This window comes from Pezoporus wallicus, unplaced genomic scaffold (genome assembly GCF_028554395.1).
Source record: "Pezoporus wallicus isolate ANWC-B61680 ecotype Strahan unplaced genomic scaffold, APGP_CSIRO_Pwel_v1 contig_5552, whole genome shotgun sequence".
Taxonomy (NCBI): Eukaryota; Metazoa; Chordata; class Aves; order Psittaciformes; family Psittacidae; genus Pezoporus; species Pezoporus wallicus.
Window position 1 is genome coordinate 177,383 of NW_026640754.1, and position 14,242 is coordinate 191,624.

Genomic DNA, 14,242 nt, shown 5'->3' on the forward strand with positions numbered 1-14,242 from the left:
TCAAGAGGGCATTGAGTAAAAAGCTTTGAGCGTGTTCCAGGTATTGTGACTGGGCTGGAAATAGAGGGAAGAAGGAACTGAACCTGAGCCAGGTCAAGACTTCACAGTATTGTATCTGAAATTAAAATAGCGGTGGTGATGTAGCACATGCAAAGGGAGACAGAAGAAGATGTGACAATCTTGCATGGGTGGGAGAGGGTAACTTGTAGTAGATAAGGAGGGCTGCAAGGGATTCAGAAGAACTGCAGGCAGGTGTGGAAAGCTTTAGGTAGGCTGTCATAGAGGCAGAGTTTTTGGACTGAACATTACCTCCTGCCCTTCAGTGTCAGGGCACACTTTGCACCAGGGAGCTGGTGACTATATTGTCTGCTTGAGAATAAGGTATTTAATGCAGTCAGTCACAATCAGAATTCAGACAATTTCAAAAGGAAACAAAAGGTCTTAACGCCCCCAAAAATAATTCTGATTTTTTTAAATGTTGGAAACTGGGTTTATTAATTTTTGGCTGTTGTCATTTCAAGGTCACATGGTTAAATGTATTTACTATTTCAGCAGCGATGAACTGAGCAATATGACTCTCCTTAAAAGCAGTATCCTTGAAAAGTTAATTATCTAAAAGGTTGCAAAATGGTAATGGAAAAGGAAGAAACTAGGTTACTTTGGAGTCAGGGAACTTTTGGTGAGATACATAGCTATGAAAACATATGATATCCTGTGTTTGTACGATTCCTTTTACCTCTGGAAAGCTGTAATATTTTAGTCTATTTTTAATTTTGCTTTAGAACAAAACCAAAATGAAAACCCCAAGAAGCAAATCAAAGAAGGACAATGATGATGTAGGAAAATGTCAATGGTTTCAAACAGTTTTGTTCATATACCACAGTTAGGTGTGATGGACTGGTGATCCATTTGCCCGCCAGTTCTGCAGAAACTACACATCTTTTGTCCAGTTTTCTCGCTTCATGTATCAGCTGCAACAAGAGCCTGTTGCAGCCTCGTGATAGAAACCTAGATGACCAGGAAGCACTGAAGAGAATCCAGCTCTTCATTTGATATCCAAACTGCTTGTTTGCAGGAGGCTGACATTTCTGAAGCTGCACACCCGTTTTGGGGACTTGTCAAGACTTGCTGCAGAGTGACTGAGCAGCTGGGTGCCAATTTGCTGTACACTTCCGGCTCTGCTCCTAGTCTCTGCAGGAGCTCTTTGACAGGAATATAAGCACGCAAAAAAAGAAGATCTGAGCATGGGGAGAGTGTGTCCGTAATAAACGTCTTCTGCTCTTCTTCTCTTTGCTTATTGGAGCTCTTACGAGACAGCTTCCAGGTAAAGAGAACTGGAGGAGATGCTGAAGCAGTGGGACTTCTTGGATTTTCATTTCCTGCTTTGCAAAACAGACTTTGTGATTATCCTGGAGGTTATAATCCAGAAGTTGGATGAACTGAGTGTTTTCTAGAAGTTGTGTGCAACAGAGACACTGTATGGTACTTTCAAAGCAAAGAGGTGGTAATGGTTATATTTGTTTATAGAGAAATTGAGGTATTGAGTTTGGCTTGTGAAGTTACCTAGTTCTAAGTGTCTGATGACATTCTGTGTTTTCAGTGATGTTCGACTTGACTGAAAGTGGTACAGCTGCAGGTCTGCTCAGATTCCACAGGCCTCTTGCCTTTCGTAAACATTGAAATGAAAAGATTAGTTACGAGGACATTTCCCTGCTGTGCTGCAGAGTAAAACCTGGTGGTGTTATGGATCTTGACTGGAAAGTCACATTGACAGGTCTGATTTCATCATGTGACTTAATCAGTCTACAAAATAGAAACAGCTGGAATAGAAGTTCTAATGAAAGGTTAAATGAGATAATTTGTATTTTAGTAAACTACTGTTGTTTTAAGAATATAACCAAATTAATAACAATGTTTATTAAGTGTTTCTAAAAACAATAACCTTTAATTTAGTGTTGTAATGCATGGGAGTCTCCACCATGTCCTGTATAGCAGAAGACTCAGTACCAGTTCCAGTGAATGAGAAAGTTAAAGGAGAAACTTAATGGTCTTGGGATTCAGTAGGAAACTAAGCCAAATTTCAGCCTATGTTGGAACTCAATAAAGACATTTTAGGGAAAGTATAATAAAACATTGTGTCAATGGGAAAATCCTTACCATGTTCTGTGTCAAGTCCAAGTTGGCTTTTGTGTTTATTTAAAATATTCAAGTTAGCATTCACTTCAAACGGCTACTTCTGTAGTTGGTATAAACTGAAATTCCTGTAGCATTCCTTTTTCTTTTTTTTTTAAAGGACTAAAAAGATCGAGCAAAGAGCTTCAGGTGGAAGGATAAAAACACTTGGAAACACTGAACCACGTAGTAACCAAACATGAAATATAAACTAAAGCAAAGAGTTTATCAGTTGACAAAGCAAAATAAATGATTGTTAGTCTTTGCAATTTGTACTTGGAGGATTTCTAGGCAGTTGAGCAACTAAATAGAGTATGTTTTGAGGCGGAAAAGAAAGATAGGTGCAGACATGAAACACCCAATTTGTTTTATGTAAGGATCAAATAAGAAAGAAAGAATGGGCTTTTCACTCACGGGAATCATTGCTTGAAATGATTGCAGCTAACCCATCCTATTTCTGACAACAGAACTTGAAATGGCATTCTGAGAAAAAGTTCTGATTGAATAACTTCTGGCACATGTAGTATCATTTCAAGCCTGTGTTTCAGTACTGCCAACTTCTGTGGTTCAGTCTGTTGTAGTTTTCTACTCTTCAAGAGGACACTGAAAATGTGCCTACTAGGAATTTACTATACTGCTACTGAATTTTATATGGATATATTCAGCTAGTAAAAGGTGAGGTAATGCATCATTAAAAAAAATCGTGGGTCATGTGAGAAAAAAAGAAAGGACTGTGAAAACGTTGAACATAAATGTTTTGAACAGAAATATTCGAGATACTATAGTCAGAGTAGACTGTGGCAGTTGTGACAATTTGGCCCAACCTCTTACATAGCAGAGTATATAAAACCAGTGAAATGGATCAAGTCTTACATGCTATTCTTGTAAGCCCTCGCACACACTTAACTTGAAGTACAATCATTTTTTTCAGTCACTGGGATTATCTCCCATTTTATAAGCTAAAAAGACTGTGGTTGTGGTACAGGTGTTTGGAGGAGCTCACATGATTTATTACTATGCATAATATTTTAAATCTTTTCTGATGATAACTTATTTAAACAGTAAAAATGACAGAAAGAAACTTTTTTATTATGATTCCAAAATGTATATTATTTCAAACTCAAGGAAAGGAAAGCTAAAGAAGAACTTGTGTGTTTAAGTCTGTGCTTCTGATGTTTTCAAATGCAGACAAAGGAGTCGCTTTTATCACTTAATCTTGGTATGTATTGCTTAGTTTCTTGGTAGAAGTTTGGAAACAGGCTTTAATCTCTGCTGAGTACTTGGGCAACAAAATACGTTCTGGTCTAATAATGGGAAGGAATATTTCGTGAATAAACAGGCAGTTTGAATTAGTTTGAAAAATGCCTTAACACTTTGAATCGGCCTCCATCAGGTGTTAAAGCCTGACCTGGTTGGTTCTTGGATGAATGGAAATCTGAAGGAAGACCAAAGATTCTGTAATATTAAAGTCAAAGAAGGTGACACTTTTCAAAGGAATCACTAAACTAAAACACTTCACTAAGAAATGGAGTGGGAGCAGGGAAATCATGGTTTTGTTGCTGAAAAATTTCAACCAACTCATCACTTCTAGAGGGTACATAAACCACAAATGATTTGTGCGTGATTTGTTTTCAGGGTCCAGGTTGTATTTCACATAACATACTAATAATAGTTTGCCTGCTTACTCACCTTAGCTACAACTGGAAAGTCAGTTCTTAATCATTCTGCACTTCTGCTGAATACAGTCTCTCTTTTGCACCACAGAAGGTTTTACTACATCAGTGAACTTATTTAGATATGTGCATATTATTGCATAGGGATATACAGTTATATAATGCTCCTCAGGCAAGATGATACGTTCCATTTTTTTCTTGACTTTCATGAACTAAAATCATATCCTTTGAGTAAAGCCTATTTTATAAATATGATGGCTGTGATTTTATGATTGTAAACTTACAATGTCCTGAATGATGCATGCCTATCGAATGTAAAGTCTACTCTACAACAGTTTGCTTTTTGTTGTACATAATCTTTCTTCATTATGTTTTCAGGATGGAACATGAGGCTACCCAACTAGAAAAGCAGCACGTGCATAGCGTGTATGAAAATACAGCCGCCTACTTTAATGATCTGCAGAGCAAAGCATGGCCTCGTGTTCGAAACTTCCTGCTGGAGCAGAAGCCTGGCAGTCTCATTGCTGATATAGGTAAGCCGTTCTTTGAGGTGGTGTGAAAGAGTCTTTATAAGCTTTGCCATATGTATCCTTCAGAGCAACTGTTTTTTAAACTCTTTTAAATTTGGTTTAAAGATTTTTTAAAAATCTTTTATAAACCCATAATAAATGCCATATACCACTTGTCCTATTTCTTTGACAGTGTATCAGATAGCCAGTAAATAAATTTTCTGCCTTATTTTTGTTGAGCTAAGCTTTAATCTATCAGTTTCCCCACAGGCTTAGTGGTCTGTCATTCCCCTGGAGCCCTTTTTAAAGAGCGGTGTTAATAGCTCAATTATTTCATATTTTGATTTCTTTAGATCTCTTGGTTTAAGTACTGCTGGTCTGCAGTTTATTGCCTTTCATTTGTTCTGAAACTCTTCCGCTCAAGGCTTTATCTAAAGAGAAATCTTCTGATGTGATTGCTAATGGAAAAACCCTATGATCTGAGAATCTCCCTGTGACCCTGAATACAGACAACAAAACCTCACTTCCTTGCTATGGGGTTGTCGTCCCTACATGTTCAATTTATACCTTGATTTTCTGTTGCACCTACCTAAAATCTGGGGGTGTCCAGCTCCTGTTGTGTTTGCTTTGTGTTATGACTTCAGTTCTATACAGCCTGTCATCGCAAAACAGATGCTCCTTTGCACCATTGGATTTTCCTCTTTGTTTAGACCAATAAAATGCTTTAATACAGCAAAGTGTAATAGATGTACACAATAAATTATTCATGTGCCTTATTCTATAAGAGAAAAACATTATTTGAAGATGTTGTAGGCCATAATCAAAAGATACATATAGCTGTGCTGCTGTTGAGCAGTACCCCCAAAATACTTGATTGCTATTATTTTGAATGTTTATCTTCTTTTATATGTCTGCACCATTTTCAGTAAAAATATCCTATGGTAACAGTCATTCAACAGTCAGCTTAACATGATTATTTCTCAGCCAAAGTTTTTTTAGCACCACAACAGAAGTCATCTGAAGCTTAGCTGAAGTTCTTTGAGGCTTTATCAGCAGGTATCACACTGGTTGCTGAAAGCTTAAGATCACCCTGTTACATTTTCAGCTGAAATAATTTAAATGCATGGGTAGCTGCTTACAGCTGACAATAAGAATATTCCCATCAAGGCACACAAGATGTCTCTTTTTATGAGGTTTAATAAGATACATAGGAACTAACTATTGTGTGTATTTTTGGTGTGTATTTTGGGAGGAGGGTTGCCTAGTGGAACTGAGTTTTTCAAAATGAGATCTTCAATTGATAATTTCATTATCTGTTTAATGCCACCTTTTATTAAAATATCATTTTATCTAATTGCCTTATTATTGTTCATTCATCAAAATAAACGACAATAGCATGGCCATTGTTAACAGCTTCATGAAGGAATCCACCCTCCTGATGACTCATTTAAAAGGGAATGTGGATTTCTAGAGTACTGGCAATGTTGTCACTATTTAGCTTCATTCCAGAGAGAACCCTCTACTTCCAAAACCTCACTGTGATTAAAAAGCACTCCAACAAAAGCCATGTATTAAGCAATTGAGTCTTCTAAATTAATGTACATTTGCCTAAATGTGTTTCTTCTGCAAACACAGTAACCAATAAGATGTTATACTAATTTAAAAACTTACGGTTTCTAATGTGGAGAGGCTCATGTTTTATTGCATATATTCCTTGAACTGCATTAACAATAAAAATCTATTCCATTTTTCTCAAGTGTTACTTCAAAGAGTAGTGCTTGCTTTATATTTCAGAAATATTCTCTTTTTTCACCACTGAAGTGTTGTGCTGTTCTCCAGCAGTTCCTATGCTGTCTCTCTAGATAATGGTGCATATTAACATCAGCAAGAGCAGCAGCGCTGCAAGAAGCAGTGATGTTTCTAAAGATAACTCCAGGCCTTTAAACTGAATTACCAGTACTGAGATGGTTCTCTTTGCCAAGCTGCTACCCCGTTGCTTGGCTGTCAACCTTCAGAAATTATTCTTCACTGCTGACCCACAAATGCAGTGAATGTTTCCTAATCTAATTTTGAAACCTGCCTGTTATGCGTGTGATATTAAAGAACCCTCTGCAAGATTTCAATTTAGTACAGCACAGTCCTTGAGAAGACATACTTTTGGGTGGAAGACATTCTGGAACAGTTAATTACATTTACATGCATTATAATACATTGGCACCAAGACGGAAAGAGGACATGCCTGCAACATGGCAGGAATGTTTATGATTCACAGTTATTTTCAAATCTGTATCTGAAGTTAAATTTCTCCTCTCTGACTTGTGCCAGTGAAAGCTGTGGTTTAGGACTTCTGAGGAGAAATGAGATGCACTGGAGATGTGCTGTGTGGGGTTTAGCAAAGGCTGCGGAAGGACTTGGAAGAGAGATCTATTGCAGGTCACTAAATGGACAAAACATGCTTACTTCAGGAAGTTCCCTGAATAGAAAGTAGTTGGAAGCTGGAAGGGTATTGATGAAAAGGGTCATAATGCTTATTGTTACCTTGCTCTTACTCCTTCCTGCGTGCCCGTTTATGCTCATTGTTGGAAACAAGATACCAGGTGATGCAAAGGCTCGGTATGATTCTATGATTCTGTGAAGCAAGCATGGTTGTTTTTTTCTCAAAGATATGAAATAATGGCTGCAAACGACCACTCCTTCCTCCTCCCACCTACACTTACCCTTATTCCCCAAGGAAAAACGCGTAACCTGGTAATACACAGGGTTGTGTAATGAGTAGTTTTATTGGTGATGTTGGTACTGTTATGCTCCTTATCGTGTGAACATACAGTTTCAAACAGTCCAAATGAACCCTGCAGCAATTAAGCTAGTAGGAGCAAGGCCTTATTTTGTTTTCCAGGAAACCTTAGAATTAGGAAGGCCCTCCCATTATTTTCACTGCTTTGGGAGGGATAGCAAATGTTTGGAACATATGATTTCTGATCTATCATTCTTTTCTTAGGCTGTGGAACTGGAAAGTATCTCAGTGTCAACAATCAGGTGTATAATCTTGGCTGTGATTACTGTGGACCATTGGTAGAAATTGCAAGGAAGAAAGATGAAGAAGTTCTGGTGTGTGACAACCTTAACCTTCCCTTCAGGGACCAGTGCTTCAATGCAGTCATTTCCATTGGTGGTAAGAAAACACACAGGCCTGCTGGCCCACAGCAAATGAGAATTTTTTTGGGATCCTTTTCTTTCCATGTGTCTTCGGTTAAATTTGTTTGGAAACAATTCCCTTCAAAACACAGCAGATATTACTGAAATGAATGTAGTAAACATGAAAAACAAAAGAATTAGTTCCATTGCACAGAGGTGCTGTTGACCAGGGAAGTATGTGCATCATTTATTTGTTTATATGTGGTCTTGTTCACCCTGTTGAGAAAAGATTTCCTTCCAGCATGCATTTTAAACAAGTAAAAACTTATATAAACATGGCCAAAGCTTAAACAGATTAGGTGGTCAAGATAAACTCTTGGTTCCTCCTTAGGATCTGTTTTGACCAGCAAATGCATTGCAATGAAAACTTGCTTTCTCTGTAGCAGAACTTGAAGCTCAAGTTAACTATTATACTGTGAATTCAAATTTCTCTTAGAGTAGTATTGAAATAAGACTTAGAGCCATACAAGTGCCTGTTGTCTAAAATGAGTGAGGCATCTCAGCATCTTAACTCCTCTGACCTCTCTTTTTGTAAATACTACTCATAATTTGAGAAGTATAAACTGGAAAATGGTTTATGAGTTGCAGTCTACATTTTTAGCGCTACACTTGCTTGAACTACTTTCAGGCTGTTTCACTATATCAGCAAAAATATAAAGCAGGGTAGTTATTGGTAGCAACAAACAAACTACTTGTAATATGATAGAAATGTATTTTCAAATGTATTATCACATACACAAGGAGAAAGCAAGGGTGATTAATGTGCAAGCAGTATCTACATTGCTTTGCTTTCGTGTTGGCTAGTTAACCGGTAAGCCCTATCAACATTTCAGGTCTTTGAGCATAATTTCAGTGCTATCAGATCATCTGACTTTAAAGTGTAGTGTACCTACCTAGTGTTTATACCAGCTATAGGCCTGACAAAATTAGAAATTCACATGGTATATCTGTTCATTAACAATAGTGGATTTTAATTCCTCTTGAATAGAGACATGGTATGCTTGTGTCCATCTAATTCTAAATGAGCAGTTTTCATCCCATTCCAGAGAATAGCAAGTAATAATGTACATAGTGAAATACTTTGCTTGGCTTTACTGGTGTAATCCTGTATAAAGGGTTTGAATTTCTGCAGGACCACCAGACTATATAATTTTATCCATGAAAAATATTTAGCCCATTAAATTAATTGCTTAGAGCTTGTACAGATACTGTTAGTTCATTGGCACTTACTTTCTGGTGAACTAAGCTTACATGCTTATGCTGTCTCTGTCAGTTTTGGTATTATTTTCCAGGAGCTTCTATGGTGGTACATGGCCTAGCTCCAGCATGAAAGAAAATATCAGTTCTTTTCTCCCTATCTTGTTCAAGAAAATGCTAACAAGAGTCACGAGTAACTGGAAAAGAACACTGACCATATAGACTGGGGAACTTTTCTCAGAGTTTGCTATCTTGTGTTCTCAGCTGCTTGTGAGGGCCTAGTTAATATCAGCTGCCAAGAATGCTTTTCTTGGCTTGTAGTGAAAAATGTATTTTTTTCCCCTTGGTAATTTCATCATTGTTTTGAATAAAGACAGGGCTAGTTGGACACACTTTCATAACTACAGTGTTGAAATAACACTAATTCTACAAGTAGAATTGGCTACTATCAAGCAGCACGTATAAAGATAATCTATTTTTTCTGATGGTATGGAGATGTCTTCAGCTAAGAACATATATTATTATTGTATCTTTTTATGTGGGTAGACTGAATGTTTTGCATGTGGAAGTGGCTGGCTCCAAGTCCACTTGAAACGAATTATGTAATCAGTCCTCTTTATGCTATTGATTGAATCAAATCTAGTACTAATCACATATAGAATGGTATGAGCAACGTGACCTATCTGAGTACAAGTTAATATTTCTGAGAGAAAATAGATGTCTTAGCTATTCTCTGGCTGTTAAAATAGGTTCCTTTAGCTAAATAGCAAGATAGAAACTGTAGAAATATTGAAATGTAGCTTCATTTCACGTTGCAGTGGAATTGGAAAATAGGGAAATTATCCTGGAAAGAAAACTAAAAAATAATGATCAATAGTTTTATTCTGAATTTGATAATTATTTATAAAAACATAATGTAACAAGAGCTCGTCATTCTCAGATACTTTTTTTTTTTTTCCCTCCAAAGCAATCTGTAAAGGCAGTAACTTTTATATAAAATTAAAGCAGTGGAAAATATTTCTGTTTCATTTTTCTCACTAACTCTTTAGAAAGTGCACCGATACAAACATACAGAGTATCTTTTTAATGATACTACATTTTGCTGTATTTGTTACATGGTGAAAAGATTTTCTGTTTTCAGTATGATAAGTCTGAAATGTGTCCCAAAAACTACAGTCAAACTTAATATTACCTAACTCACCTAAAGGCCAGGCATTTAAGTGAAAGCAAGCCATGTGACAAACTTTTATGGGCAATGCATAATGCATATATCCCTGATGTTTCTTGAATCCCTATTTTGATATTAGATGAATTTCCTTCTTCAGGATTTACTGTTTTTATCCATTGTACATAAATGTAAAAAAGAGCCTTCTGAGGTAAACTTGCAATGTGGCACCAATGAATTCAGCACTGTTGATGACTTGCAGTAAGTGATTTTTGGGATATGGCAACTAAAATGACTGAACACATAGAACAGGTTGAAGACAAAAATGCTATGTCCTTACTAATATTCAGTACGTAATGCCTTTCCTTTTTCACAGTGATCCATCATTTCTCAACTAAACAAAGAAGAATCAAAGCAATAAAGGAAATGGCAAGGGTATTGGTACCCGGAGGCCAGATGATGATCTATGTTTGGGCTATGGAACAAAAGAATCGTCGCTTTGAGAAACAAGACGTACTTGTTCCATGGAACAAGGCCCTGTGCTCACGGCATTTTTCAGAATCAAATCAATCTGGAGATAAGGGTGAGTTTGTGCATGCTGTAAAGAGCCAAGATATACATCCTGCACAGCTAGTCATCTCTGACTGCAGCTACCAAACCAATCTCCAGCCAGAAACTGACTCAAAACATTCCCACAATATGGACCATTGCTTGTCCAGAGCCTGCTGCATGAAAATTTCTGAAGAAGAAAACAGATTTTACAGTGCTCTAGGAAGATCTTTCCGCTCATGGTTTTTCTCTACATCCCTTGATGAATCAGCCCTGAGAAAGCAAGCTGACAAAATGAAGCCTCCAAAGAATGAAGGAGATTGGGCAAACAGTACTATACCCATTCAGCATTCACGACATTGCAGTTTGGATTTAGGTCACCATGGGGCACTGTTAAAAGAACAAAGTTTAGATGATGATGATGTGTTTGTGGAAAGCCTGTCTCTCAAAAAACCACAGTGGTCACCAGCCACAGATGCACTGAGGGACTTAAGTTTAAATGGAGGACACCAAAGCGTTGCTCAGAGCAAAAGTGAAGAAGCTTCATGTATAAATGGCCGAGTGGAAGACAGGGACTACAGCTGTGGTTGTAATAAAGATGGTGCTGGTAAGTCTAATGCGAGCAAGTCTTTTAAAAGAACTTCAACAACTGACTCCACTGACTCTGCTTTAGATTCAGCAGTGTCTGTTGGGGACCAAACTGATGCCACGTTGGATACAAAAGCCTTCATGCGTTACTATCATGTTTTTCGGGAAGGGGAGTTGTGCTCTCTGGTAGAAGAGAGTGTGCCTGAGCTTCAGATACTTTCTTCCTGCTATGACCATGGAAACTGGTGCATTATTGCAGAGAAAAGAGGAACATAGCTGTAAAGAGAACAAAGCAGAATCCAGTGACTGAAGCTTTTAAGCTTCTCCTTGTGTTTCTGTGATTATGCAGTGTGACATGGATTTTGAATCTCATGTAGTTACCATGTGCCATTCATTTCTAAGTGATCTCTCTACCTGTTTAACTATCTAATGCAAGGCATGTATATACGAATGTAAGTGGTAACCAATACTTATGTTTTGTTAAACTTTTATGAGGTTAAAACTGGAGAGTTTTATATTGCTTTTCGCAAATAATTGTGTTTTTAAACATACTTTTCTATTGAGAAATAAAACCTTTTTATAAGACAAGGATCAGGGCATCTGAGAAGTATCCTCTCAGTAGAAGGTTTAGGCTTTGTTCCTCAGACACTGAAAATGTGTCACGTTACTTCCTGTTCTTGAAGTCCTGTAAATAGAGACACAGGTACATTTGAAAACATACTTGACTGTATACTGCTGGAGTGCATGCTGCAGAACTGGGAGCAAGCATGGTCCCAGTACTACTGCACGTTCTGTCGTCTGAGATTTGTATATGGGAGTAAATGACAGAACAGATTTTGAACAGTATTTTGGACTTTTGTTTTAAAAAGAATTTAATTTATCAGGTGCAAGTTAGGCTTTATGTGTTAGCTCTCACAAATACTTTGTCTTAATTTCATTTGCTGTAGTTTTTTCATTGGCTATGTGTATATATAGAAGTCAAGAGGGATTTGTGAGAGTATTGGTATTATGTAAAGGTTACAAAAGATCAGATATTTGAGATATATATATATCTTTTTGATAAGCCTGGGAGGCTACGATAAAATTAATAAAAATCCAGTGCATATCTGGTCAGCTGTTATATTTGCTTTCCTCATTCACTGACATAAGAATGTATATTCCATAGTGTGTTCAATAATGTAGATAGGAAGAGGGTACAAGTTTGTATACAAAACAGAAATTCCTGCAGTTTAAATGAATCTTTTGAGACCTAGATTATAATAGACTGCTTAAAAAACTTTCTCATCCCTTGTCGAGAAAACCATAAATCTTACTGAAAATGGTGCCTCATCATCATCCAGTTGTACAGGATTATAGCAGTTGCCCTCACAAAGTTCTTTACACTCACGTAATCTCACCCCTTTGAATGGAGGCTTGGGATGTGGAGTTACATGTGCTGTTGATAAAGTGCACCTGGCTTCTGAAGATCAGTAGTGAAGCTTTAATTTATACCAACAGAAGCAGGGCTAGAACAGGCTAACTGCTTTGTTAGCATGGAGTTACTTCATTTTGAGGCTTTATTTACAGTCAGTGGGTGTAGTGTAGGGCATGTCTTCAGTTGATGTGATTTCATGAACTTTAATGGAGCTGCATAGAGTCACCTCAGAGATCAAACCTTTTGCTACAGCACTTTTAGAAAGCCACATAATGTCTGCTCTATTATGGAGCAAATAACTGAAAACAAAGCAATGGGAGTGGAATTCCAAACTTTTCCAGTCTATGCTGTGTATGTATATGGATTTGAGGTTGTTCAGTAGAAAGCTCTGATGATATTTTTAGATGTAGTTGCCCAGGAGTAATTGCCACAAGGTAATGTATTATAGATGTATTTACTGGAGTGATGCCTGTAGAACAATCATTTTTGTCTTCCTCATAGTTTGGGATCCTGGTACTTTATCCTTCCTGTGTCTGTACCACTTGCACTTTCCACTGCCTTTTGCAAATAGAAATGTGGTCGAAGAACCACGCATCTGAGACTTATGAAATATTCAGCTCTAAAATTCAGTGCAGCCTGGAGCTGTGGTTCACAGACGCTGTGTCTAAGCCATACTTCAGAAAACTGGCAATATACTCTGCCTAGGTTTGTCCAGCTGCTCATGGCTGAGGGGGTTGCTTCTGCTGCATCCTAAAGCTCCGGTTTTAGAAGCATAGTGCAAAAATACCGATGCTGGCATACTGGAGCTCCATACCTCATCTGCAACATGCTTGTGTTGGACAGGTAATGTCTGCCTCAGTTGTTGGGAATTCCTGGAGAAGCTTGAGGATTTTAGAAGAAATCTCAGTTCTTTAGATATGCAAGAAAGTTTAAGAAACTTAGATATGCCAGTGGAATTGGCATATTGGCTAATCGGCCATACATCATATTGGCCAATTGGCTATACAGCTGCTGGAATTTGGGCTGTACTTAGGAAGGGTGTAGGTTGATTACCATCCTATATCCGATACTGAAAGTTCACCCCTAAACTCCAGTGTGCAGACACTGTATTGCACATCTCTTAAAATATTTATAAAATATTATTTATCTAAAGTGACAGCCAGGTTCCGTTAAGTGGGAGATGGAACCATTCTATGAATCTATAATTTTGTTACCTGTACTTTTGCAGTCTGTCTGTGAAGTATTCAGTGTGTAGTCACGGATACTAATGAAACTTGGGATAAACTAAGAAAGGAAAGGTGTCCATGTCTTTAAAACAGAGGGGAGCCTAAGTGAAAACTTCCTACTCTGTCATCTGTATGAGTAAGAGGTGTCACTTCAAAGCCACTTTGGTACTTTAAATAGCTTTTTTGCTTGTAGACTTTCAATGCATTCTTTGGTTTGAGATTCTTGGATTCTTGACCAGGGATGCTTTTCATGATTATTTATTTCTGTATTGGCTTTTCTCTTGTTTTGACCTGATGCTAATAAGTCATGTTACACAGAAGTTTGGATTGTATTGTTACAAATTCCTTGGAGAAGGAGGGGGGACTTTTGGTAAACTGTTGTGGTTTGTGTTTTGTTTTTTTTTTTGCCTCAAATATTCAGTTTTCCTCTTCAGATGCATAACTACTGTGTAACTTAATTTTTATAGACTGGGGATCAGTCAGCTGAGGTCACAAATGTGAGGTCTGCACAGCAAGCCTTTATTCCCATATGCAGTCTCCCATCTATTTATGGA

General features: G+C 37.5%; 1 protein-coding gene across 2 annotated transcripts in view; it reads left to right on the top strand.

Annotated features, from left to right (window-relative positions):
* The window catches only part of TRMT9B (tRNA methyltransferase 9B (putative)), a 109,154-nt gene extending 97,518 nt beyond the window's left edge, over nt 1-11,636 (top strand). For both annotated transcript variants that reach the window (XM_057420263.1, XM_057420264.1), the window contains 3 exons: nt 4,224-4,378; nt 7,353-7,526; nt 10,288-11,636. In XM_057420263.1, coding sequence (XP_057276246.1) covers nt 4,225-4,378; nt 7,353-7,526; nt 10,288-11,324 — 1,365 coding nt within the window. In that variant the 5' untranslated portion in view covers nt 4,224 and the 3' untranslated portion in view covers nt 11,325-11,636. The remainder of the gene's footprint in view (nt 1-4,223; nt 4,379-7,352; nt 7,527-10,287) is intronic.
* The last annotated feature ends 2,606 nt before the right edge of the window (nt 11,637-14,242 follow it).